The sequence below is a fragment of the Mesocricetus auratus genome, unplaced genomic scaffold (assembly GCF_017639785.1).
Source record: "Mesocricetus auratus isolate SY011 unplaced genomic scaffold, BCM_Maur_2.0 Super-Scaffold_100691, whole genome shotgun sequence".
Lineage (NCBI taxonomy): Eukaryota > Metazoa > Chordata > Mammalia > Rodentia > Cricetidae > Mesocricetus > Mesocricetus auratus.
Window position 1 is genome coordinate 27,342,233 of NW_024429267.1, and position 24,877 is coordinate 27,367,109.

A 24,877-nucleotide genomic window follows, 5' to 3' on the forward strand; every position below is an offset into this window, starting at 1 on the left:
AGAGTTGTTTTGATTTGCATTTCCCGGATGGCTAAGGATGTTGAGCACTTTCTCAAGTGCCTCTCAGCCATTTTAGACTCCTCTATTGAAAATTCTCTATTTAGTTCTGCAGCCCACTTTTTAATTGGATCCTTTGGTGTTTTGGACACTTGCTTCTTGAGTTCTTTGTAAATTTTGATGGTCAACCCTCTGTCAGATGTGGGGTTAGTGAACATTTTTTCCCATTCTGTGGGTTGCGTTTTTGTCTTGGTGACTGTGTTCTTTGCCTTACAGAAGCTCCTCAGTTTCAGGAGGGCCCATCTATTAACTGTGGATCTCACTGTCTGTGCTACTGGTGTTATGTTCAGGAAGCTGTCTTCTGTACAATTCGTTGAAGGTACCACCAACTCTCTCTTCTAAGAGGTTCAGTGTGGCTGGATTTATGTTGAGATCTTTGATCCATTCGGACTTAAGTTTTGTGCATGGCGATAGACATGGATCGATCCGCATTCTTCTACATGCCAGCCTCCAGTTATGCCACCACCATTTGTTGAAGATGTTTGCTTTATTCCATTGCATATGTTTAGCTTCTTTGTCAAAGATCAGATGTTCATACATGTGTGGGTTACTATCAGGGTTTTCAATTCAGTTCCATTGGTCTACCTGTTTATTTTTGTGCCAATACCTGTTTTCAGGACTATAGCTCTTTAATAGAGCTTGAAGTCAGGGATGGTGATGCCTCCGGACGTTGCCTTGTTGAACAGGGTTGTTTTGGCTATCCTGGGTCTTTTGTTTTTCCATACAAAATTGATTATTGTTCTTTCAAGGTCTGTGAAGAATTGTGCTGGGATTTTAATGGGGATTGCATTGAATCTGTAGATTGCTTTTCGCAGGATTGCCATTTTTACTACATTGATCCTACCTATCCAAGAGCATGGGAGATCTTTCCATTTTCTCAGGGCTTCTTTAATTTCTTTCTTTTAAGATTCAAAGTTCTTGCAATACAGGTTTAGTTAGTGTTACCCCAAGGTACTTTATGTTATGGCAGTTGTAAAGGGTGATGTTTCTCTGATTTCTTTTTCAGCCCTTTTATCATCTGTATATAGTAGGACTACTAATTTTCTTGAGTTGATCTTGTAGCCTGCCACTTTGCTGAAGGTGTTAATCAGCTGTAAGATTTCCCTGGTAGAGTTCTTTGGGTCATTTATGTAAACATATCATCTGCAAACAGTGAAAGTTTGACCTCTTCCTTCCCAATGTGTATCCCCTTGATCCCCTTTTATCGTCATATGGCAATGCTAGACCTTCAAGTACAATGTTGAAAAGGTATGGAGAGAGTGGACAGCCTTGTTTTGTTCCTGATTTTAGAGGAATTGCGTTGAGTTTCTGTCCATTTAGTTTGATGTTGGCTGTTGGTTTACTCTATATAGCTTTTATTATGTTTAGGTATGTTCCTGTTATCCCAGATCTGTCCAAGACCTTTATCACGAAGGGGTGTTGGATTTTGTCAAAGGCTTTTTCAGCATCTAGTGAGATGATCATGTGATTTTGTTTTTCAGTTTGTTTATATGGTGGGTTACGTTGATAGATTTTCATATGTTGAACCATCCCTGCATCCCTGGGATGAAACCTACTTGATCATGGTGAATGATTGTTTTGATGTGTTCTTGGATCCGATTTGCCAGTATTTTTTTTTTTGTCTTAGGAGACAGGGTTTCTCTGTATTGTTTTGGAGGCTGTCGATCCAGCCTGGCCACGAACTCACAGATATCTGCCTGCCTCTGCCTCCCGAGTGCTGGGATTAAACGTGTGTGCCACCACCGCCCGGCTCTGATTTGCCAGTATTTTATTGAGTATTTTTTGCATCAATGTTCATGAGGGATATTGGTCTGAAGTTCTCTTTCTTAATTGTGTCTTTGTGTGGCTTGGGGATCAAGGTTATTTAAGCCTCATACAAAGAGTTTTGCAAAGACTCTTCTGCTTCTCTTGCATAGAATACTTTGAGAAGAATTGGTATAAGCTGTTTGGTAAGTTTGGACAAAGGTTTGTCTATCTTGTTGATTTTCTCAAAGAACCAACTCTTCGTTGCATTGATTCTTTGTATTGTTTTCCTAGTTTCTACTTTATTGATTTCAGCCCTCAATTTGATTATTTCCTGGCGTCTACTCCTTCTGGGGGAGTTTGCTTCTTTGTGTTCTAGAGCTTTCAGCTGTGCTGGTAATTCTCTAGTCTAAGTATTCTCCAGTTTTTTCATGTGGGCACTTAGTGGTATGAACTTCCCCCGTAGCACTGCTTTCAAAGTGTCCCTTAGCTTTCTTGGGTCCATTTGATTGGAAATTTTTTCCCAACCTTTAACTCTCAGGTACTGTCTGTCTTTGAGGGTGAAGCGTGTTTCTTGTATGCAGCAGAAGGAAGGGTTCTGTCTTCAAATCCATTCTGCTAGCCTGTGTCTTTTTATGCGTGAGTTAAGGCCATTAATGTTGTGGGATATTAATGACCATTGATTGCTCATCCTTCTTCTATTTGCAATGGTTGTTGTTGGTGGAATTAATGTGTGGAATTTCACCCCTTTGTTCTTTTGGCTGTTGGTAGAGAAGGATTCTCTAATGCTTATGTTTTTCTGGTTGTAGTTAACTTCCTTGGGTTGGAGTTTTCCTTCCAAAACTTTCTGTAGGGCTGGGATAGTGGATACGTATTGCTTGAATCTAGTTTTGTCATGAAATATCTTGTTTTCTCCATCTATAGTGATTGAGAGCTTTGCCAGGTATAGTAGTCTGGGCTGGCATCCATGGTCTCATAGTGTTTGTAGTATATCTATCCAGGACCTTCTGGCTTTCAGAGTTTCCATGGAGAAGTCAGGTGTAATTCTGATAGGTCTGCCTTTATATGTTACTTGGAATTTTTCTTTAGCTGCTTTTAATATTCTTTCTTTATTCTGTATATTTGGGGTCTTGATTATTATGTGGCGAGGGGACATTTTGTGGTCCACTCTATTTGGTGTTCTGTAAGCTTCTTGTACCTTCATTGGCATGTCTTTCTTAAGGTTGGGAAAGTTTTCTTCTATAATTTTGTTGAAAATGTTTTCTGCCCCTTTGAGGTGGATTTCTTCTCCTTCTTCTATACCTATTATTCTTAGGTTTGGTCTTTTCATGGTGTCCCATATTTCCTGGATGTTTTGTGTTAAGGATTTGTTGGACTTAAGATTTCCTTTGGTTGATTAATCCATTTCTCCTAGTGTATCTTCAACACTTGAGATTCTCTTTTCCATCTCTTATATTCTGTTGGTAATGCTTGTATCTTAAGTACCTGACTGTTTGCCCAGCTTTTCTATTTCCTGCTTTTCTTCAGATTGTGTTTTTTTTATTGTCTCTATTTCAGTTTTCTACTCTTGCAGCGTTTGCATTGTTTCTTGCAATTTTCGGTTTATCTTTTCGTCCATTTGTTGTCTTTCATGAATATTTTGGTTTGTTCTTTCTTCCATTTCTTGCATTTTTTGGTTTGTTTTTTCTTCCATTTCTTGCATTTTTGGTTTGTCTTTTCTTCCATTTCTTTGAGTGATTGTCCTATATCCTCTTTTAGGGCCTCTATTATTTTCATGAAAGTTGTTTTAAGATCATTGTCTTCTGCTTCATTTGCATTGGAATGTTGGAGTCTTGCTGGTGTGGAGTCTCTAGAATCTAGTGGTGTCATATTTGTTTTTCTGTTGCTGAGTGTGTTTTTGTATTGTCTCTTTCCCATCTCTTCTTCTAGTGGGTGCAGAAAGAGACCCTTACTGGTCTGGTGGTTAGGGGACCAGAGTTCCCTTTTGGTGGGTGCTAGCAAGTCCAATAATCTGGTAGTTCTTCTATTCCTTGACCTCATTCTGGTCCCATGGGTGGAGAAGAAGACCAGGAATCTGGGGTGCTTAGCCTCCCACCTGGTCCCCTGGACCCTTTGCTGGATCCACTGGTTTCCTGGTCTCGTTGGTGGGAGAGAAGACCTGGAGTCTGGGCTGCTTGGCTCCCACCAGAATTGGAAGCTCTGTGCAGTTCCCAGGCAATCCCCAGGCAGTGGAACACAGGACCAGATGCAGGGCCTGTTGTACCTGATCCCGCCAGAACAGCTGGTCCCCTGGTCTCCCTGGATGCATTCACATACATGCAAGACAAAACATGCATAGACATGAGATGAAAACAATATAAAGGTTGACAATCACATACGTATTTTCCTTCTAAAAATTTTGAGGATGTACTCTAAAAATTTTGAGAAGACAAAGTACATAAGAAAGAAGGCAAAGTAAGGCAACGAGTTCCAGATAAACGACCCTAACTCAGAAGCAGAAATCAAGGGGTGGCTGTGAGGATGCAATTATCTCACAATGTGAAAATTAACCTACGCATAGATAAACTCAGATTCTAGTTTTGCCAAAGTTAAAGGAAGACACAATTTGAAAGTAGAAAAACAGACCAAAATTCAGTGTATGTTCTAAATGTGGACTAATAAAAGATAGCACACTTCTGAACCGTGGTTATCACTGAGCCATAGCCCCAGCCCTAAATTTCATTCACCTGCATCCTCTGCTAGACCGTCTGAGCATTTAGAAGTGACAATCATCTTTGCCATCTCTATAACCCAATACACAGCAAAATGGCTTACTACTAGTTGTTAACACATGTGAATGAATGAAATTTAAACCAGAAAGTGCAGGCGTGGTTCCACAATCTCAACACCTACTAAAGCTCATGGCAACGTCTTTCCTCACTTAACAAAATAACTCGGTTGGGGAGAACAAACGTGCTCCAGCCCAGCCTTCCTGGAGAAACTCCTGGACACCCACAGAGCCTGCCGCCTGCCCTACCGGGCGGTATGGAACTATGAGCATGTGCCCAACAGGATGTGCACACAATGGGTAGAGGTGCACCTGTGGAGACACGTGAGCCCAGTCCAAGCTTCCAGGCATTTAACTCCTGCAGCCTTCTCGCACCTTCTGAGTGAGGAGATGAGACTGGTGCAGCCATTCCTCCTCACTTAAGGGATTCAAATGCTGCAGGACGTTTGACTGAGTGGGGAGCAAAGAATAAAGATAGCTGAGGACTGACTTTTAAGATTATATATATTATATAATCTTAAATTGCCACTCAGTAGTTGAGGGCTGACTTTTAAGATTATATATATATATATATATATATATATATATATATAGATATATATATATATATATATCTTGCCACCACCCCCATGTTGCCACTCAGTAGTTGAGGGCTGATTTTTAAGATTTAATTTTTCAGAGTCAGGGAGATGATTTTCTTGGTAAAATGCTTACTACACCAGCATGGGGAGCCGAGTTCAGATCTCCAGCACCCATGTAAAATGTATATAGTTCATTTCTGTAAGTGCCTGAAGACAAAGGAAGGTGCAAGAGGGAAAACAAAGATGAACAGAATTCTTAGCATGGGCAGTAAAACAAGCACCGAATTCGCTGACATCTGTGATCTCATCTTTATGCTCAGAGACCTAGAAAATCAGGTCAGTGTGCTCATGCAATATCTGTTCACCAATACTAGAACATGAATGTACTTTGTGGATCAGTGTCCCCTGAAAGCATGTTAAGTATGGAGAATCTTGAGCCATCCCAGGAGTCCAAAAGGTCCTCCGGTGATTTCTGTTCATATCACTACCGTAAATGACTGTATGCAGTAAGTATTAATCTTCAGGAAGAAATGTAAAACATAGCGTCATGTGGTCCTAACTTTTCTCCCATATGTCAAACACACACACACACACACACACACACACACACACAATCACACACACAAATTTTATTGCATATGTTACTGTTGATAAATTGCTGCTGTTGAATTCTAGAGGCTGGCTTTTTCTGAATATCCATGGCTGTTCTATGTGGTTTCATGTCTGTATTAAATAGGTCATCTGACAGCATAACTGATAGGTGAAGAGCCTGCCTAGCATGCACAAGGCTCATGGTTTGACACCAGTGCTGCAAAAATAATGATAGCTTTGTCCAGTTTGGCATGGGAGAAAGCATTCACTTTATTTAATCCCAGTCTTTGACAAAAAATACTTTAGTTCCATGTGTACATTTCATCAAGAATATGTTTGCACCTGTGAATGTTTGCAACATTAGGTGTAAATCTCTTTAGGGGTGTGAATCTTCAGTGGTCTCTGTGTGTCCTCTCACAGGTAAGGCTCCAGGGCAGAAACACTGGTATCCCAAGTGTTTCCAACACTCTGGAGCCATTATTTCCATCAGAAATCAAAATCATAGGAAGACTCAATAACAAAAAGGTGTCGGTCAGATACTAAGATAAGACATTGTACTTGACACTAGGTTAGCTGAAGCAAAAGGAGAGATCAAGCGTTCAAGTAGAAAACAGATATTCCCCCATAGAAGGCCTCGCCCTCCCTGGGGAGCCAAAAGGCGATGGATAGTGGGCCTGTGTGGAGCAGGGAAGGAAGGGAGGTAGAGGAAACTAGGATAGACATGTAAAACAAGCTTGTTTCTAGTTTAAATTTTAAAAAAGGAAAATGAAAAGAAAAGAGATCATTAAAGGTCTTACAAGCTAATGTCTAAAACTTGAAGGTTCTAGGCCATTCTGAGATACATAGGTATGTAGGAAGACCCTGACTCAAAATAAAACAAAATCAAAGCAGCCTCACATAGTATATCTTGAAAGTGGTGGCACATGCCTCTAGTCCCAGCACTAGGAAGGCTGAAACTAAAGGATTGGGGTGTCAGGGTCACCATAAGCTGCACAGGGAGACTGTGTCTTAAAGCAAACACAGTTTCATTGTTTGAATGTGAAATTCCCCCACCCACAGTCTCATGAGTCTGAACACTTAGTCCCCATTGGTGGCACTGTTTTGGGGTGCTTTGGAACATTCCTATCAAGCACATCACTGTGGCCAACAGAGCTCAAAGATAGTATCTTGTTCTCACTCAGCTCAGTAGGATTTAAGTAACTTCCTACCTGGTCTTCTTGCTTATTCCTTTTTGTTTCTCCAGTTTAAAGGTGGTGATAAAATAAAAGACCATGCTGTTTAGGATGAAGTACCATCGCTAGAGTGCTGGCCTTGCATGCACAAAACCTGGGGGTTGGACCTCCAGCACCACACCACACAAACTGAGTGTGGTGATAACCTCATCTGTAATCCTGGCCCTCTGCATGTGGAAGCAGAAGGATCTGGTGTTAAGGGATCTGGTGTTAAGGTCCTTAGTGTCTTCATTTCCTCAGTTAGGAATCATACAACAGAGGTAGTATTGACAACTGAAATGGTCTTGGGGGAAAGGGCTCTCTCTATTGGATCTATTACTAAACTCAAGGGAAATCTAATGCAAGTGACCCAAGACTAATAAAGAGGATTTGTATTTTGCCATCAAACTTGATCTAAAAATTGGAACATGGCCCAACAAAGACAGTTTTACACACACACACACACACACACACACACACACACACACACACATCAACTTTAAAAATGGCTCGATATTCATTTAACCGTTTTTATTCAAACCACTCCAGTTTCCTGCTGTAGGAGCACAAAGAGATGTGATCCCTTCCTGGCTGCTAGAAAGCCAGATTGATCATATATAGTCTGACTGTTGATTATTATTTGACTTGGGGAAAGTGAATTCTCCTTTTTGGGTCTTGCCTTGGGAGAAGACTGGCTGGATGGAGTGAGAAAACAGAAGACAAGAAAAGGTCAGAGAAGACAAGAAGAAAAATGATTTGAGACCCCAACACTGCATCTCTGACTGTCCTCTCCATGAAGCCCAAATGAAAGGCCAGAGAGAAAAGATTGAGGAGAGAGCATCGATGAGGAACTGTAAGCAGCCAGGGACCCTGAGGCTAGACAAAGTGTGGATTCAGGAAAGAGTTACAGAGCAGATTTTAACCCCATATGGTTTAGCCTAGTGACACAGCATAACTTTGGATAACAGGCACACCCTTATGGAAGAGTTTCTACCTTATGGTAGAGGTAGAAAAGATACTACCCTCCAGGTCATCATTGGTCCATACCTCAATACCTGCCCTGCCACTGTTCGGGGCCATCCTCCAGCAGCCCTGGGCTTTGACAGAAATACACGGAGTCGGTGGCTAAACTTTTCTATCTGATTCATAAGCAGAGAGAGAGATTCTGGGGTTGGCATGGACTTTTGAAACCTCAAAGCCCATCCCAACTGACGTATTTCCTCCAACTAGCTGGGCTCAATAGTTAATCCTTAACTTGAGGTATACAATCCATGCAGCTCCTCAGGTGAAACTCAGACTTTGACTGTGAAACATAGCCTTGCATTTATTTTTTATTCACCAAAACTCTGTATAAACTATCATTTTTATTATCAAATTAGACAGTACAGGTTAGAGAGGTATCATCTTCTAGACAATCCACAGGTGAAAATGCCTAGTAGTGCAGGATGTTTCCAAGAGATAAGCACATTATATTACAGGCAGTGGAGATCTCCCCACATCCACTCACACCATGCTAGATACTAGAGAAAGAGAGCTGCAGTAAACATGGAAAGACACAGCAGAAGCAAAAGACATTCCAGGGTCTGCAGTCCCGTGGCCTTGCCTAAACGAGATTGGCCCATCAGAGGATTCCATTTTGATGGGCTGACACCTGGAACTTCAATTGCAACTGGCTGGCATGGCCACTGGCAATGTCCCTGTGTTGAGTATTATGAAATTCCAGGCAAACTCAAAAACTTAAAGCATGAAACACATACAGAAACAAATTTATTTATTAAAGTGGGAACAAAACATCTGCAATTCTGGAAAGTCAAGTCCTATCAGCTGAGTTGTTTACAAATGGATGTACTAAGTGATGGTCATCATTGTCACAGGAGCGCGGGTCCTTTCTGGTCAGTAGTGTTGCTTGAGGAGCAAAGAGCATTTGCCAGATCTGCCCTATTGTTCCCAGAAAAGTCACCCAGCCAGACTTAGGTTCAAACTTCTTCATGAAGCCATCTTCCTATGAGAACAAAGTGAAGATTTAAGATCAGTGGGATAATCTCTCTACTCCCAGTATGTGCAGTCATTTCATTCTCAGCATTGTTCTCTACTCCAAAGCTAAACTCCTTTAGAAATACTGTCCAATATGAATACAGCCTGAACTACATATGTTAGTTTCAAGGGTTTTGGTTTTGGTTTTCGTTTGGGTTTTGTTTTTCAGCCATATATTAAGAAGTGTCTTTATCAATCTTTTGTTGCTGTGAAGAGACACCAGTTTCAGAGGCCAAGTCCATTATCATCATGGCAGAAAGCATGGTGGCATGCAGTAGCTGCTAAGAGCAGCTAACTCTTTGCCTGGACTTGGGTTGAACTACAAACATTACACTCCCTTTCACTCCATATATTTCAAAAGAAGCACAAAAATTGTTCAAAACATTTATTGATTATTTATTTTATTTGTTCATTTATACTCATGTTATGTTCTAGTAACAAGAGATACCCTTCAACTTTTGTATCTTCTGTCTCTATCTCCTAGCCCTGAGGTTATAGCCATACCCCATCATGCCTGGTTTAGGCAGTGCTGGGGATGGAACCTAGGACCTTATTCAAGCTAAGACAGCACACTACCAACCGACTGTACTTGCACACTGTCTGTTCCACCACCCCTGATGTTTTTATGTTCATCTAGTAACATTTGCTCTACATCTTGTAAGCTCCAGCCTTACAATGTCTCCAAATGTTTGTCCTCTAATAGCATTAACCCAGAAAAAGTGAATCAGGATAGCTTCTTGAAAATCAGAGGACTCTGGAAATCTCTGCAGATCTTAAAATTAATAGTTGTGGGTCATCAGCAAACCAGGCAGCTAGTGAGGAGAACTTGTATGCGTGTGGTGTGCAGAGTCAACTGTGAGGCACATGATGTCATGCTCCATTGCTCGGTTTCCCTGTGTCCTATTTTCCTAACCTTACATTCGTACGTACTTCACAGTCTTGGTATTTCCCAGTCTTGGTATTTAGACATTTCTTGTTCTGCTTCCAAGAGACCGTATCAAATGACCAACAGCTTCATAATTAATATAGCATCCTGTGTGTTCATTTGGGATAGACACGGTTCTGGGACCAGGCTGGTGGGAAGAATCTCATTACATATGGCACCCAAAGTTGGTTGCATGAATTTTCACACAGAATGACAAAAGTTTAAAAGGGGGATTTTAGAAACAAAGAATAGAGACAAGCACGGCTTCTTGGTGGCAGCATTTTCTTGGGTGGGCTCTTGTTTTACTAGAGACAAGCAGTGACTTGTGTGGTAAACTTATGCCTGTCATGTTGTAAAGCCAGTGGCTAAAACAGCTGCCTCTTTAATTATAACAATGTTGTTTAGCAGATAAAAGACATGTGGCCAGAAAAAACATAAAGATTTACAGTAAAGTCAGAATACTCTAGAAGGTTTACAGTGTGTTTAAAAATTTACGTAGGCTTGGGAGAGAAAAAGAAACAGGATAGTGGTAAAAGAAATAGAGATGCTGGTCTGTGGTCGCACACACCTTTAATCCCAGCACTCGGTAGGCAGAGACAAGCAGATCTCTGTGCTTTCAAGGCCAGCCTCATGTACAAAGGAAGTTTAAGGGCAGCCAAAGTACACAGAGAAACCCTGTCTCAAAAAAGTAAAAAGGGAATTTAAAAGATACAGAGTAATAAAAAAGCCATAAAGGTGGAAAAGACACATAGAGTCTGGATACTGTATGCTATTGTGTTGTCTTTCAGTTGTTCAATTGCTAAGGAAGGAACAACAACTGCTAAAATACACTTGAAATTCACAGGTTAGCAGTTATGGGTTAAAAATTAAGTCAGAGCTAGCCAACAAGAAAGCATAGCAAACAGCCAACAGCTTCATAATTAATACAGCACCCTGTGTGTTCATTTCTGAGTGACGTGGTTCTGGCATCAGGTTGGCAGGAAGAGTCTCATTGCAGTATTTGTTAATATCAGCATTTTTTATTCTATTCCATTGGTCTGCCTGTCTATTTTTCTGTGAATACCAAGCTGTTTTCAGGACTACAGCTCTATCCTAGAGCTTGAAGTCTGGGATGTTGATGCCTACGGAAGTTCCTTTATTGTACAGGGTTGTTTTGGCTATCCTGGGTGTTTTGTTTTTCCATATAAAGTTGAGTACCAACTCTTTGCTACATTGATTCCTTGTATCATTTTCTTTGTTTATACTTTATTGATTTCAGCCCACAATTTGATTATTTCCTGGCATCTATTCCTCCAGAGTGAGTTTGCTTCTTTTGTTCTAGAGCTTTCAGTTGTGCTATTATTCTCTAATGTGACTATTCTCCAGTTTCTTCATATAGGCACCTCTTAGCACTGCTTTCAAAGTGTCCCATAAGTTTGGGTATGTTGTGTCTTCATTCTAAATGAATTCTATTAAGTCTTTAATTTCTTATTTTATTTCTTCCTTGACTCAGTAGTGATGCAATTGCTCATTGCTCAATTCCCAAGAGTTTGTAGGGTTTCTACAATTTGTGTTGTTGAATTCTAATTTTAAAGCATGGTGGTTCGATAAAATGCAGTGGGTTATTCCAATATTTTTGTATTTGTTGAGGTTTGCTATGTTGCCAAGCATGTGGTCAATTTTGGAGAAGGTTCCATGTGGCACTGGGAAGAAGGCATATTCTTTTGTGTTTGGATGGAATGCTCTATAGATGTCTGTTAAACGCATTCAGGTCATAACTTCTGTTAGTTCCTTTGTTTTTTGTTAAGTTTCTGTCTGGAGGTTCTGTCTAATAGTGAGAGTGGGATGTTGAAGTCTCCCACTATAAGTGTGTGAGGTTTTATGTGTGATGTGAGTTTTAGTAATGTTTGTTTTATGAAGGTGGATGCATAGGCATTCAAAATTGAGACTTCATCGTGATGGAATTTTCCTGTGATTAATCTGAAATGCCATTCTTTATCTCTTTTGATTGATTTTAGGTTGAAGTCTAATTGGTAGATATTAAGATTGCTGAACCTGTTTGTTTCTTGGGTCCATTTGATTGGAAAATATTTTCCCAACCCTTAACTCTGAGGTAACATCTGTCTTTGAAAGTGAAGTGTGTTTTTTGTATGCAGCAGAAGGATGGATTCTGTCTTCGTATCCATTCTGGTAGCCTGTGTCATTTTATAGGAAAGTTAAGACGACTAATATTGAGGGATATTAGTGACCCTTGATTGTTAATTCTTCTTTGTTTTGGATTTGGTGGCGGTGGTGGTACTGTGTGTGGATTTCCCCCCCTTTTTTATTTTGGCTGTTGGTAAAGTCGGATTATCTCTTGCCTATGTTTTTATGAGTGTAGTTACCATCCTTGCATTGGAATTTTACTTCTTCATTCAATTCTAAAAAGTTTTAATTTCCAGCCAGGCAGTGGTGGCACGTGTCTTTAGTCCCAGCACTCGATAGTCAGAGGCAGGCAGATCTCTGTGAGTTTGAGGCCAGCCTGGTCTACAAGAGCTATTTACAGGACAGCCTCCAATGCCACAGAGAAACCCTGTCTTGAAAAAAATTTTAATTTCCTTATTCATTTCTGTCTTGACTCCATTTTCATTAGTAGTTAGTTGCTCAGTTTCCATGTTTTTATACACTTTCTGTTGTTTCTGCTGTTGTTGATATCTAGGTTTGATCCATGGTGTTCAGATAAGATACAGAGTACTATTTCAGTTCTCTTGTATCTGTTGGGACTTCATGCACAGTTATAAGGTCAATTTTGGAGAAAGTTCCATGAACTGATGAAAGGAAATATATTCTTGTATATTTTAATGAAATATTACCTAGTTATTTACAAGGTACATGTAGTTTAGAGTATTATTTAAAACCTGCATGTCTCTGATTGGGTTTTGTCTAAACAACATGTCTATTGAATAAAGTATATTGAAGTCACACTATTGCTGTGTGAGGATCACTGTGAGTTTAACTGTAGTACTTCTAAGAATATGGGTGACCTTGTGTTTGGCACATAAATGTTTAGAATTGTAGTGTCCTCTTGGAAGATTTTTTATTTGATGAGTATGTATATTTAGGTTTTAGATTTTTGTGGTGTTGTGTGTGTGTGTGTTTGTGTGTGCATTTCTGAGAGAGAGAGAGAGAGACAGAGAGAGACAGAGAGACAGAGAGAGAGAGAGAAAGCATGGACTTGGATTGGTAGGAAGGTTCGATGGTATTGACACACCCCTAGCCAGTAATGCTCTTTCTACAGATTGAAGGAAATGCCAAAGACCTGATTTGTTGAGAATATTAGTTTGGGGTGTGTTATGTTTGTTTATTCTCTGGAATATTTGATTAATGATGCAAAATTGTGAGGCTTTGCTTGCCTCAATCAACTTATTGGTCTAATAAAGAGATGAATGGCCAATAATTATGCAAAAGAAAGGATAAGTGGGGCTGTCAGGCAAAGAGAATAAATTGGAGGAGAAATCTGGGAAGAGAGACCAAGGGTCAAGAATAGGAGGACAGGAGAACCCCAGGGGTCAGTCACCCAACTACACAGCAAGCCATGGAGTAATAAGGAAAGGAAGGTATATAGAATAGAAAAATAAAAGTAGAGATGCAAAAGGTAGATTGTATAAAAGTTAAGAAAAGCTGGCTAGTAGCCAAGATAAGGCTGGGAATTCATGCAGGCATTTGTAGCACATGCCTTTAATCCCAATACTGGGGAGGCTGAGGCTAGCCTGGTCTACAAAACAAGTTACAGGACAGCCTCCAGAGCAAGGCAGAGAAACCCTGTCTTGAAACTCCACCAATATAGGCTTTGCATTTATAAGAAGGAGCAGGGTGGTGGTTCCCCATAGAGTGAGAATTAAAAAAAACCTACAGAGATCTTTTCTGAAAAACAAAAACATAACAGTGTAGAGAAGGTAGGAGTTTGGTGAGGAAGGCATGGACATGTATGGTGCACTCTCAGTACTCTTGTAGTCATTACCCTATCTTAGGTAGAATTAATCAAGGCTGTGTAGATAGACAATGAGGATGTCACCTAGAAAGTGATGTGTTCAGGCACTGTTTATTCTATTACCAATGCATCAGGCTGCTGTTCTTGTCAGTGTATGATGAGAACATATCCAGGTTTGGTAAGTTGAGGAGAAGTTTCTTTTCATCCTAACCATCGAGTGACAACTTGGCTTTGAGTGACTTTGAATCTGAACTTTTCTAGAAAATATGCAAGCCTTGTTTACCTTTCAATGTGGTCCTCTAATCAGAGAACCACCCACTGAGAGGCATCAGGCAGGTTTGGTGCATAAAACACTGGAGGAAGACCTCATATTTCTGTTCAGCTTGGCCCCTCCTATGACTTCTTACATGAACAGTGAATGTAAGGAGTGAAAATAAATACTATCTCAACACTTGGTTATGTGAGATAACCAAACCTCATGCTACCTGGATTCACTCATATGTAGCTGATTCTTCAGCCATTTAACAGATACTACAGAGCAATTCTGTTGTTTATGTCCATTTCCTTGAGGGCAAGGTTTGTGTGGGGCAGGGGAGGTATTTGCTTTAGAGTTGATCGTTCTTAGTAAATTACTAAATACATTTATAAAAACCCACCCTGTAGTCTTGGGGTATATGAGCACATTTGACTAGACAGCAGCTGTTGGATGTCATAGAATGTATTGTGTGTTCACTATGCGATTTCCATGGCACCCTGCTGACATGTAGTTAGATATAATCATGCCTCAGATCTGAAGGCCAGTACACTCTGAGACTTTCCTCATGTGTACGTGGTTATATATTGTGGAGTGATAATTGTGTTGGAATTAGAGTAAATGGGGAACTGTTGTAACTGTCGAGGTATGTCATTACTAGTCATTGAGTACTCCTTCAATTAGACTAGCTAATATTTGTCAAAATATCTTCTTTAATAACTTCTGTATTGTTAGGACTATGTCTTATTATATAATATGTGTATTATATTCTCTATGAAAAAATCTGACTTTATAATTTAATTTATATATATGTGTGTCTGTATTATATATATAATACAAATTCATATTCCCTCCCTCAAGCTTGTCCTTAGTAGATATACCTATATATAAATACTTTCATAAATGTTCTTTCATAAATATACATGCAAGTACTTGGTTCTCTGTATTGAAATTATTCATCTCAGAAACCCAGAGTGACTCACAGTAGGAGAAATGTTATGATAATTTCACACTGTAACAAGATTGTTTTGTCCTGAATGAGTGATCGCTATTTGAGCACACGAAGTAGAGACTGAGGTGAATTATAGAGACTGATGAACTAAGTAGAGAGTTGATATCAATTTAGAGTCATCAATGAATATAAAGAGTGTGTATATGGTGAACAAAAAGAATTGTTTGCAAGAGTAATTGTGTTTCTGTGTATATAGAACCACAGCTCTGAAAAGTCATGTTAACTCTTATTTCTGTTTTCATACGTTATGTGATTTAGTTATCCTGACCTGCTTTCAGAGCTCTTTCACAAAGCTGAGCTATAGCTGTCTTCATGAATTGATCAAAACCTAAATGTAGAGATGTTCCCATTTATGAAGAGCTATTAAGATTTTAGATTTTCAATGGTCTCATAATTCTAGAAGTTTTAATATGTAATGTAATTCTGTCAAAAAAATCTACGGTTCATTTCATTAAACAGGGATTCACTTTCCATACTAAAACAGGTAGAATACTCTGGAAAACAATGATTTTTTTAAGGCATGGACATTGATTATATACTTAAGACAACATAGGCATCATTCTGTACTTCTTTTTAATAGAGGTAGGAAAATTTGAAATGTAGGCTCTTAGGACTAGCAATCATATATCATTAGAAGAAGAGTGACCTAGGCATTTAAAATTTGGGGCCTTAGGTAGCAGGACATTTTAAAATGACTAACCTTCCTAAGTATTGACACTGCTTAGATTACTTTCATTGAATCACTTAACAACAGGCCAGATAAGTGTATTTCATTATTGACTATGTGAATTCCTGCGGTGGAATAAAACACACACACACACACACACACACACACACACACACACACACACACAATGGTGAATGTGTTCTTAGATGGAAAAGACTCGATGTGAGCCCAGACATATTGCCCACTATCCTGAGTGTCTAAAATGCTACCTTACTCACCAAATAAGAAGTCCTATTGTCTGGGTACATGCCAGGATATCTGCATGTCTATAGAAGTCCTAGGAATTACCTACTTTATGACATAGACTCTATGTATGGTCACTTAGCCCAGGACATGTATTGCTACATCAGTGTCACATTTCATACTAATCATCATAAGGAATTACCAGTCTCATCAGTTCACAGATTCTTAGGTTTGGGACAACATTCACCTTCATACCTGACCTAAAGCCAATTACAGATGAAGAGATCTTTAATTGGTATCTAATGACAATACAAATGTGGTCCTTGTATAACAGCAATACAAATGTGGCTCCTAGAAGTGCAGAGATATTTGAGCTACAAACCCTGATAGAGTGGCACATAGGTATCTAGAATTTCTACCCAGTTTTAAGAGTATCCATCACCCCTGAAGCAACTCTCATGTAGAGCTACGTTAAAGGACTTGAGTGGTCAAAGGGATCCAGAAACTCATTTTCCCCTGTCACTGCTGGTTTTAAATTGGATCCCAAAAAACACATGAATACAAAAGTTATAGAATAATAAAGACTATAAGGAGAAACAAGACACAGCATGCTCATTACTGTTTTCCACTCTTTAATAAATTATTGTCTATGTCAAAGAATGAATGGACAAATGCAGTTACACCATATGCCTTATACTAAATTCACTTCCCCAGTAAAATGTTTGATACCAAAGCTAAAATTGTATGTTCTTTATGATGAATGCAGAATCAGAATGTATCAGTTGGTGGAGGTTGAAATATGCTTGTGAGATATGCTGAATGATTGTCAGTTCTTCTAGGGTTCAAAATGATCTCAGAAGTTGATGGTGATATGTGGTTTAATTGTGAGATTTATTTTACTTGGCAGAGTGAGATGGTTCAGTAGGTATTAGTGCTTATCACCAGACCTGGTGTTCTGATTCTAACTCCAGAACCCACATAATGGAAGGAGAGAACTAGACACCAAATATTGTCCTCTGATGTGCTCCCTCCCTACTGAATAAATGTGTAAATGTTTTTGAAACATGCACTCAGTAGTTACATATTGAAACAGATTCTCACATTGCTTTGGATTCCCATTCCCTAGAAAGCAGAAAAATTGACTGTTTTTATATTTTTTAAATCTTTGTCTACATTTGCCATCAGGAAGACAGTCCAGTAGTCACCTAACTAATACATGTGCTGGTTACAGACAGTTTTATCCAAGTCAAGTAGAGATGGATTGGTTGGATAAATGTACCATGAGCTGATAGTTATTTCCTGTTCTTCTAGTTGTTCCTATAGAATCAGCAATTGTTCCTTGTCCCGCAACTGCTGAAAAAGAATGTCAAGACACGTTGGTGGAGGTAAAAGGTTTCTTTGCTTCATGTAAGACAGAAAAGTTAAGTTTAATGATTGTTCCCTATGTTTTAGTGGCTATCACACTGAAAACTAAATTTGATTAGGTTACCATGAGCATGAAATAGTATATGTAGGAAGAAGGGAAAACAGAATCATACCAGATTAGTGATTGGACAGAACATTCACACTTGCTTATGTCAAGCAGCAAGTATGACTGGGGATGTGTCTTTGGGAAAATAATGTTCTGCTTTAGACAAAAGCATGCAAATTTCACTCAGAAGTTGATGGGCTTATCTTCCTTGTGGGTTTCAATGTTAATGTAAGGGGAGCCCCTCCTTGTATGACTTCCGGAGCCTCTGGCTTAGGTTGAATTTGGGTGTGTTCCCTAAAGACATACGTGGTAGAAGACAGTGTGGGGATGTCTGGGGGCCGAGAACTTTAAGACATAAGGATGTGTGCACATTATTGGAGTGCTCCATAAGAGGGATTAATATCATAGTAACCAGATGTGAATTAGTCTGTCGTGTGTAATGTAGCTTAGCTGAACCGTCAGTGGAGGCCAAACACACAGGGTTGCCAGATATGGCCTCGAGTCAGCAAAAGTGGGAAACATACTCGTTTTTATTAGTTTGTTTTTCTTTTTCTGTGTCAAATCAAGCATGCTGAGCCAATCTGTGTCAGTATCACGTGGCATAGTAATCCAGAATCTTCCATCCAAGGGCTTGGCAGTCCTTTGTGTAATATGCCTGGCAAACAGATGAGCCAAAAAGTTGTACAAACAGAACCCACCATAATTCAAGCCTCACAGTGTTTTCTTTCCTGTGTATTGCAGGTGGAGCCTATAAAACCCCGACGTGGTATGTATTCTGGAGTCACTGAGGACATGTTTTAGATGTGAATTGTGTGAATACTGCTTGTCTTTTGTCTAGTGCACCAGAGTAAGAAAAAACACATCTATCAGTTTACAGTTGAGAGTTTGATTTAAAAAAATAGTGATGCCTGAAGTAAGAACTCATAGTTATCTGTCTAAAGTTGCTGCATCCTGTAGTAACCTCCTTAGTTTGAGATTTTGTGCACCAGACTGTGTCTTAATTTATCTAGACAGATATCTATGTTGCTAACCCAATTCCCAGGGAAACTGCTGAGAAAAAAATCAGGATTTGAGCCACTTTGTCAGCTATGCGGGACCCTGCCCAGACACTATCCTTGTTCTGGGAGACTTTTTTAACTTAAGAAAAATATGAATATTCACTATTTACCTATAATAGTGTGTTTAAAGCTCACCACAGCCATATGTGGTAGTTTGATTTGTGTTTTCCTAAACAAGTGAATAAACCAAGGCTCAGAATAAGTGATGAGGGTCTCTACACATTCAGTACAGCCACCGCATTTAACACCATCCCGGGCACAATAATCTCCACGGAAGGGTATCCAGATTTCCAACATCTGGCTGAAATAAATCAAAGCGACAGGAATGCCCCAAGACTGCCTCCCCTACCACAGTGGTCAGAAGGCTGGGACAGTTCAATTTACCTGCCTGCAGGCGTTAGCAAGTAGGAAAGAAAACAGCCCACAATGTGGTGCAGGGCAGAGACTGTGTGCTAACCACTCCATTGAAATTCGATGGTTGTGAACTGGATTTGAGCCAGATTTGGTTGGCTCCTTCCAGTAAAACCTGAAAAGCTTTAAGGCATTTAACGACATTGGTATGGGCATAAAAAGCAACACAATTTGGGCACCGTGTTCACTAAGAACTCCAGTCACCACCTGGATGTTGATCTGTGCTGTCTGACTTTCTGGACAATATAGGATTTTGGTTATGGTTTTTGCTATCATGTCTTTTGTTTGCTTTCGCTTTCTTGCTTGCTTGCTTGTTTGAGACAGGGTCTCACTGTGTATCCGTGTCTCTCCCAGGACTACCTCTGTATATACCTTTCTGACCTGGAACTTACACAATTCCACCTGCCTCTGCCTACAGACTACTGTTATAAAAGGAGTTCACTATCACACTCAGTGGGACTATACCTCTAAAAATATGGTACATTCTGTGCTTCAGGAGTTTTCTTCTCAATGGTATTTGGTCACCATATTTTCAGCATGATCACTCAGATACATATGTTCAGCAGTGAACCACATAAGACTCAGTAACAACCTTTCCAAAGCATTATATATGGAGTGCAACTGCACTTTCAGTACTTTGGCCTATTGTATTTTAAGGAAGCAAGTATGCTAATATGGACTGGAGGTTTAGGTCCAGTTGCCTCAGTGCATGCTTAGCATGTCCAGGACCCAGAGTTTCTTAGTTCTGTTTAAAATGTACCAACAATGGCTAAATCATATCAATCCTTGTCATTAAGAAGTGGAAGAATGAGAAACATGAGTTAAAAGTCATTCTTTGCTGTAGAGTAAATTTCAGGCTAGACTAGAATGGAGATCTTTTCTGAAAAACAAAAACATAACAGTGTAGAGGAGGTAGGAGTTTGGTGAGGAAGGCATGGACATGTATGGTGCACTCTCAGTACTCTTGTAGTCATTACCGTGTCTTAGGTAGAATTAATCAAGGCTGTACAGATAGACAATGAGGATTCACCTGGAAAGTGATGTGTACAGGCACTTTTTATTATATTACCAATGCATCTGGCTGCTGTTCTTGTCAGTGTATGATGAGAACATATCCAGGTCTTGGTAAGTTGGCAGGGAAGTTTCTTTTCATCCTAACCATCGAGTGACAACTTGGCTTTGAGTGAACTTTGAATCTGAACTTTTCTAGAAAATATGCAAGCCTTGTTTACCTCTCAATGTGGTCCTCTGATCAGAAAATCACTCACAAAGAGTAGGCACCAGACAGATAGAAAAAACTGAAGGAAGACATCATATTTCTGTTAAGCTAAGGCCCTCCTATGACTTCTTACATAAACAGTGAATGTACAGATGAAAATAAATACATTCTCTACTGTTGGTTATGTGAGATACCAACACAAACCTCCTGCTACCTGGATGCACTCATATGTAGCTGACTCTTCTGCCATTTAATAGATACCACAGAACAGTTTCCTTGTGAGTGTCTGTAGCACAATAAATGAAAGACCCAGAGACAGATATTAGGGTTCAAGCTTCAAGCTAAACACCAGAAAAGCAAAGCAGCCAGTCACTAACTCTTACCTCTAATTCAGACTTGAAAGACTATCCTGACTCCACCAAAACTCAGACTGAGTCTCCTGAAGACTCTGCTCCTATCTTTTATATCACACCATTTTAGGGATTAAAGGCACAAGCTCTGTAAACTCTTTTAGACTGATTTATTATTGGGAAGCCCTAGATGGCCTTGAATTCAGAGAGACCTATCTGCTTTTGTCTCTTGAGTCCTAGGATTAAAGGTGTGTACCACCAGTGACTGATCACTATCTTACTGCTAACTTTTCTTTCAAAACTTCAGGCAAACTTTAATAAATAATTAATAATATAAAACCAAATATGTCCACTCCCTACAGGGCAAACTTTCAGTGTGTGTGTGTGTGTGTGTGTGTGTATGTATGTGTGACTGGATGGATATATGAATGGATGAATACATGCTTGTATATTTGTTTTGGACTGAGAAGTCTCAGTATATAGCATCCTAGCTAAGACCACAGAGAAATGAGGGAGTTTATGAATTTTGCTGTGTTTATGTGACTCTAAGAGAGATTTGGATGCCGCTAATCAGGTACAAATGCAATTTAACACAGTAAAGTGGCTCTTCTCCAACACTGTCACACTGACATGAATTTATGAATTGCCTACATCATCAGTGTATTACATGCTGACGTATGCAGTGCACTCAGCAATCTTTGTGAAACACCACTGTGACTCTGATGACAGTGCTTGAATATGGTCATGAGATAGAATGTACAAAAAAAGAACATTACTGGTTTCCCTTTGTTTTCCTGGAATGAAGTTAACAAAACTGTTTGCTTTAATACAGGAAATATCTTGGATAGACCCTACCCAAAGCATTCTACTATTCTAGAGGTTGATGAAGAATCTCAAGACCAAGATGACACTTCCATAGAAAGACCACAAATTGAAACAGAAGGTACTGTTGAAAGGCAATAATTTCATTGGGAGATATATAGCAGTTGCAGGTCATTATTGTACAATAAGGTGAGGAGATGACAACCTTAGAATTATTTTCTGTTTGCATAATGTTAATCTGCATAGTTCATCAGTTGAAATTCAACCACACAATTTAAGAATGAATTTTAACTTCACCTTTTCCAGTCATTGAGCAACAAAAAGCAGGGCAAAGATGAACTCAATCTGTTAGTTTACTTAGTGCAGGCTGGAATAGGTAAGCCACCCTATTACTTTCTCCAACAAACCTTTAATGTGGATGAACTCAATATAAACAATTGTTGCAGCCATTAAGCAACAATAAACATAGGAAAGGTGAACTCAACCTGCCCTCTGTCATTGTCACTTCACCTGGTACGGGCAGGAGTAGGTGAACCACTTCTCTATTACTTTCTCCCAGAAACGTTTAATGTAGATGAACTGAATTTAAATAGTCTCAAGATTGATGTGGTAATTTTCAAATTGTCAGGAGGTAGGACAAAATTTGAAACAGACAACAGAATTTCTGGACTGCCCCAAGTGGAGTGGCTCCCTGGAGTAGTGTGTCACACCCTCTGCTTGTGGGAAAGAACAGAAGGGAAAAGGAGTTGGCACAGGTAGCATTGCTTTTCCTCTTCCAAAGGCATCATGGTAGTCTAGTTGTGTTGTCATACCTAAGTTCTCTTTGCTTCTGGCTCTCTCATTTGAAGGCAGACTTTCAATACTTAATGCTTTTCAGCATTTCTCACTACCAAATGTCCAATTGTGCTAAGTAGCTCTCCATGGAAGTTATTCCTATGGTACTTTCCCAGTTTGTGTGATGAAATACTATGACCAAAACATGCCAAAGGAGGAGTGATAACTTTGCCATGCTATCATCAGTGTGGTGTGCACATTTGTTGAGAACCCATAGATCCAGGAGCCTGAGGCACAGTTCAAGTACAAGAAGAATAAGGCAAAGGAGGGCTTATGTGCTGCTCAACTTCTCATTATATAGTTGTGGATCTCAGCCCCAAGAACAATACCACCAACAGTGAGACAATTTACTTCCTCAGTTAACCCTGTCAAGATAATGCTCTTCTGCCATGACCGGTCTGGCCCTTATCATCTTGACTTTTGTAATTAACCATCACTGTGCCCCCAAAAGGTAGTGATCAGTTTGGTGTTTCAATCTATGATAAACCCAGTCTTTCTGGTGGAAGAGACCACCTCCTCCTGTGCATTCAAATGTATACATAACTAAAGATTTTACAAAGTCCTCTTAGTGGTGCAGAATGTGCAGATACTTTCCCTGGGTCCAGTAGGATGTTGTAGTAGTGCCTAATTCTTCCCCTACTGACCATTTAGTCCCTCTTTAAAGGACATTCATAGACTGATAAATAAATGAACATTATCAATGTCCTGAAAATTAAAGGCCTCATGTGTGTCTTCAGCTTTTAGCAGTCTGTGCTCCTTAGCTTTAACTGGCATGCTGGGTGACTGAGTCAAGGCAGGTTACAGGCTGATATCTATTTTGGACCCTTTGAATTAATGGATGATGAATGGGGAAAGGATCTGTACTTTTAGACATCCTCCAAGATACAGAGACTGAGTTTGTGAATTCCATAAAATACTGCCCATATTCCTCAGATTAAAGGATATAGACATGAGGGGATTAGCTGTGTAGGCAACCATAGGGTGTGTCTGTCCCTTGTGCTGTAGGTACTTGAGTCCCACACTCTTGGCATGGTCTGACATTTCTCATCATTCCTGGGGACATGAAATTTGATCTAAGGAGTCTCTGTCCTCTCAGTGACTTCACTGTCATGTCTTCAGTCCTCACACTCTAGGCTCCTCAGAAGTATATCTGCTTCTATGGATTCTCTCATTCTGCAGTAGCTTTGGGCTCATTTTTATAGAGTATATCTGTAGGCTGAATTAAGTTTCTACCTGATTCTGATCTGTGTGTGACTGAGTCTGGATTCCATTTCTAACCTCTACTTTTCAGTCTTCCTTCCTATTACCTCTGGCCCCTATCCTCCTCAGCTACTTCTCTTTCATAATTACCATGTGTCTTGGTCTAGCATGCCATGGAGGCCTGTGTGGTCCAATCTACCAGTTCCCTTATTAGTGGTTCTGTGTACTAGAAGACATTGTCCAGGCAGTGTAGACAAACTCCCAGACAAGTTCTTCAGCCTCAGTCCTGGGTGTCCTAGATAGTTCATCAATCACAAGATGACTCACACTCACATAGCCCATGAGATTCAAAAGATCACTGGGAGAAAACATAGAAGAACCCTTCTCAGAAAAGCATGCCTGCAAAGGCAGTTGAATCTCTGGTGTAGGTGGATCAGACCTTTATTACATGGACATAGGTAATCGTCTACTGGTGGCCAGCTGAGCCTGAAGAGAGTGGCAATTACCCTGCACTCAAAATCATCTCAGGAACGGGTTGCGCTGTGTGATTTTTATCATAAGATTTGCTTTATGCGGCCAGCGAGATGGCTCAGCAGTAAAGGCACTTGCTGTAAGACTGAGGACAAGAAATTGAACCTAAAAAATGCCTGGTGAATTAAGAGAATCTGGCATAGAAGGTTCAGTTATACTCAATGCACAGCTAACTGTTGAGTCTCCAAACTAGAATAAGTGTAAAAAGACAGTTTCAAAGATTTATTTCATCTTTATGCCATAAAACAGATTCGTTTAAAACGCTTTATCTTCCCATTCCCCATAAAGAAAAAAATCTGTCTTACTTTTCTGTTGATCTTCTTTCTGGCTTAATTTACCTTCATCGAAGATAGTGCAGCAACAGCCCAACAATATTGTTCATTAGATTTAGTCGTATGTGCCAACTAAATGCACTTTTGCCCACATTAAGAAAAGATTTCCTGTAAATAGTAATTCAGTGGGTTAAGAGTCACTTTCTTTGTCCCTAGTGTCTCCTGAACCTGCTAAAATTGCAACTTCACCAAGGTTCCAGCGAAAGCCTCCAATGAAGATGGTGAAGGTAAGACTTTTCTTTTCTCTAAGGCAGAAAGGTTACATCGGTGGTCCCCTCATGTTTCAGTGGGTATCACATTTGAATCATGAAACTGGTCTGAGGCATCATGGGCATTAGAGAGTTTAGTTGGAGGAGGGAATGTAACTGTACCAACTTGGTCTTGATTCAAGACAGCATACATCACAACGTGGCACATTTTGTGTCCTGCTTTATGAGTGATTCCATCAAGGTGAGTGCCTCTAATTCTCACTAGTCCTCATGGTTTAAAGATCTGACAAGCTGAATATTGAACATCCTTAAGCTGGACACACTAAGTTTCCAACATATCAGACTTTGAGTCATATACTCAAGTTATTTCCAAATCACAGACCCTGAAAACAGAAAACATCTTATGG

The 24,877-nt window shown here is 39.8% G+C and overlaps 1 protein-coding gene across 2 annotated transcripts in view; it reads left to right on the forward strand.

Moving 5' to 3' along the window:
- The first annotated feature begins 330 nt into the window (after window positions 1–330).
- The window catches only part of LOC121137488, a 38,788-nt gene continuing 14,241 nt past the window's right edge, over window positions 331–24,877 (forward strand). Inside the window, exons 1-5 of one of the 2 annotated variants that reach the window (XM_040739754.1) lie at window positions 331–376; window positions 17,345–17,418; window positions 18,246–18,270; window positions 21,375–21,485; window positions 24,418–24,488. In XM_040739754.1, the coding sequence (XP_040595688.1) occupies window positions 340–376; window positions 17,345–17,418; window positions 18,246–18,270; window positions 21,375–21,485; window positions 24,418–24,488 (318 nt within the window). In that variant the 5' untranslated portion in view covers window positions 331–339. Of the gene's footprint in view, window positions 377–16,791; window positions 16,825–17,344; window positions 17,419–18,245; window positions 18,271–21,374; window positions 21,486–24,417; window positions 24,489–24,877 lie in introns of those variants that run through there. The other variant, XM_040739752.1, reaches the window with a different exon arrangement.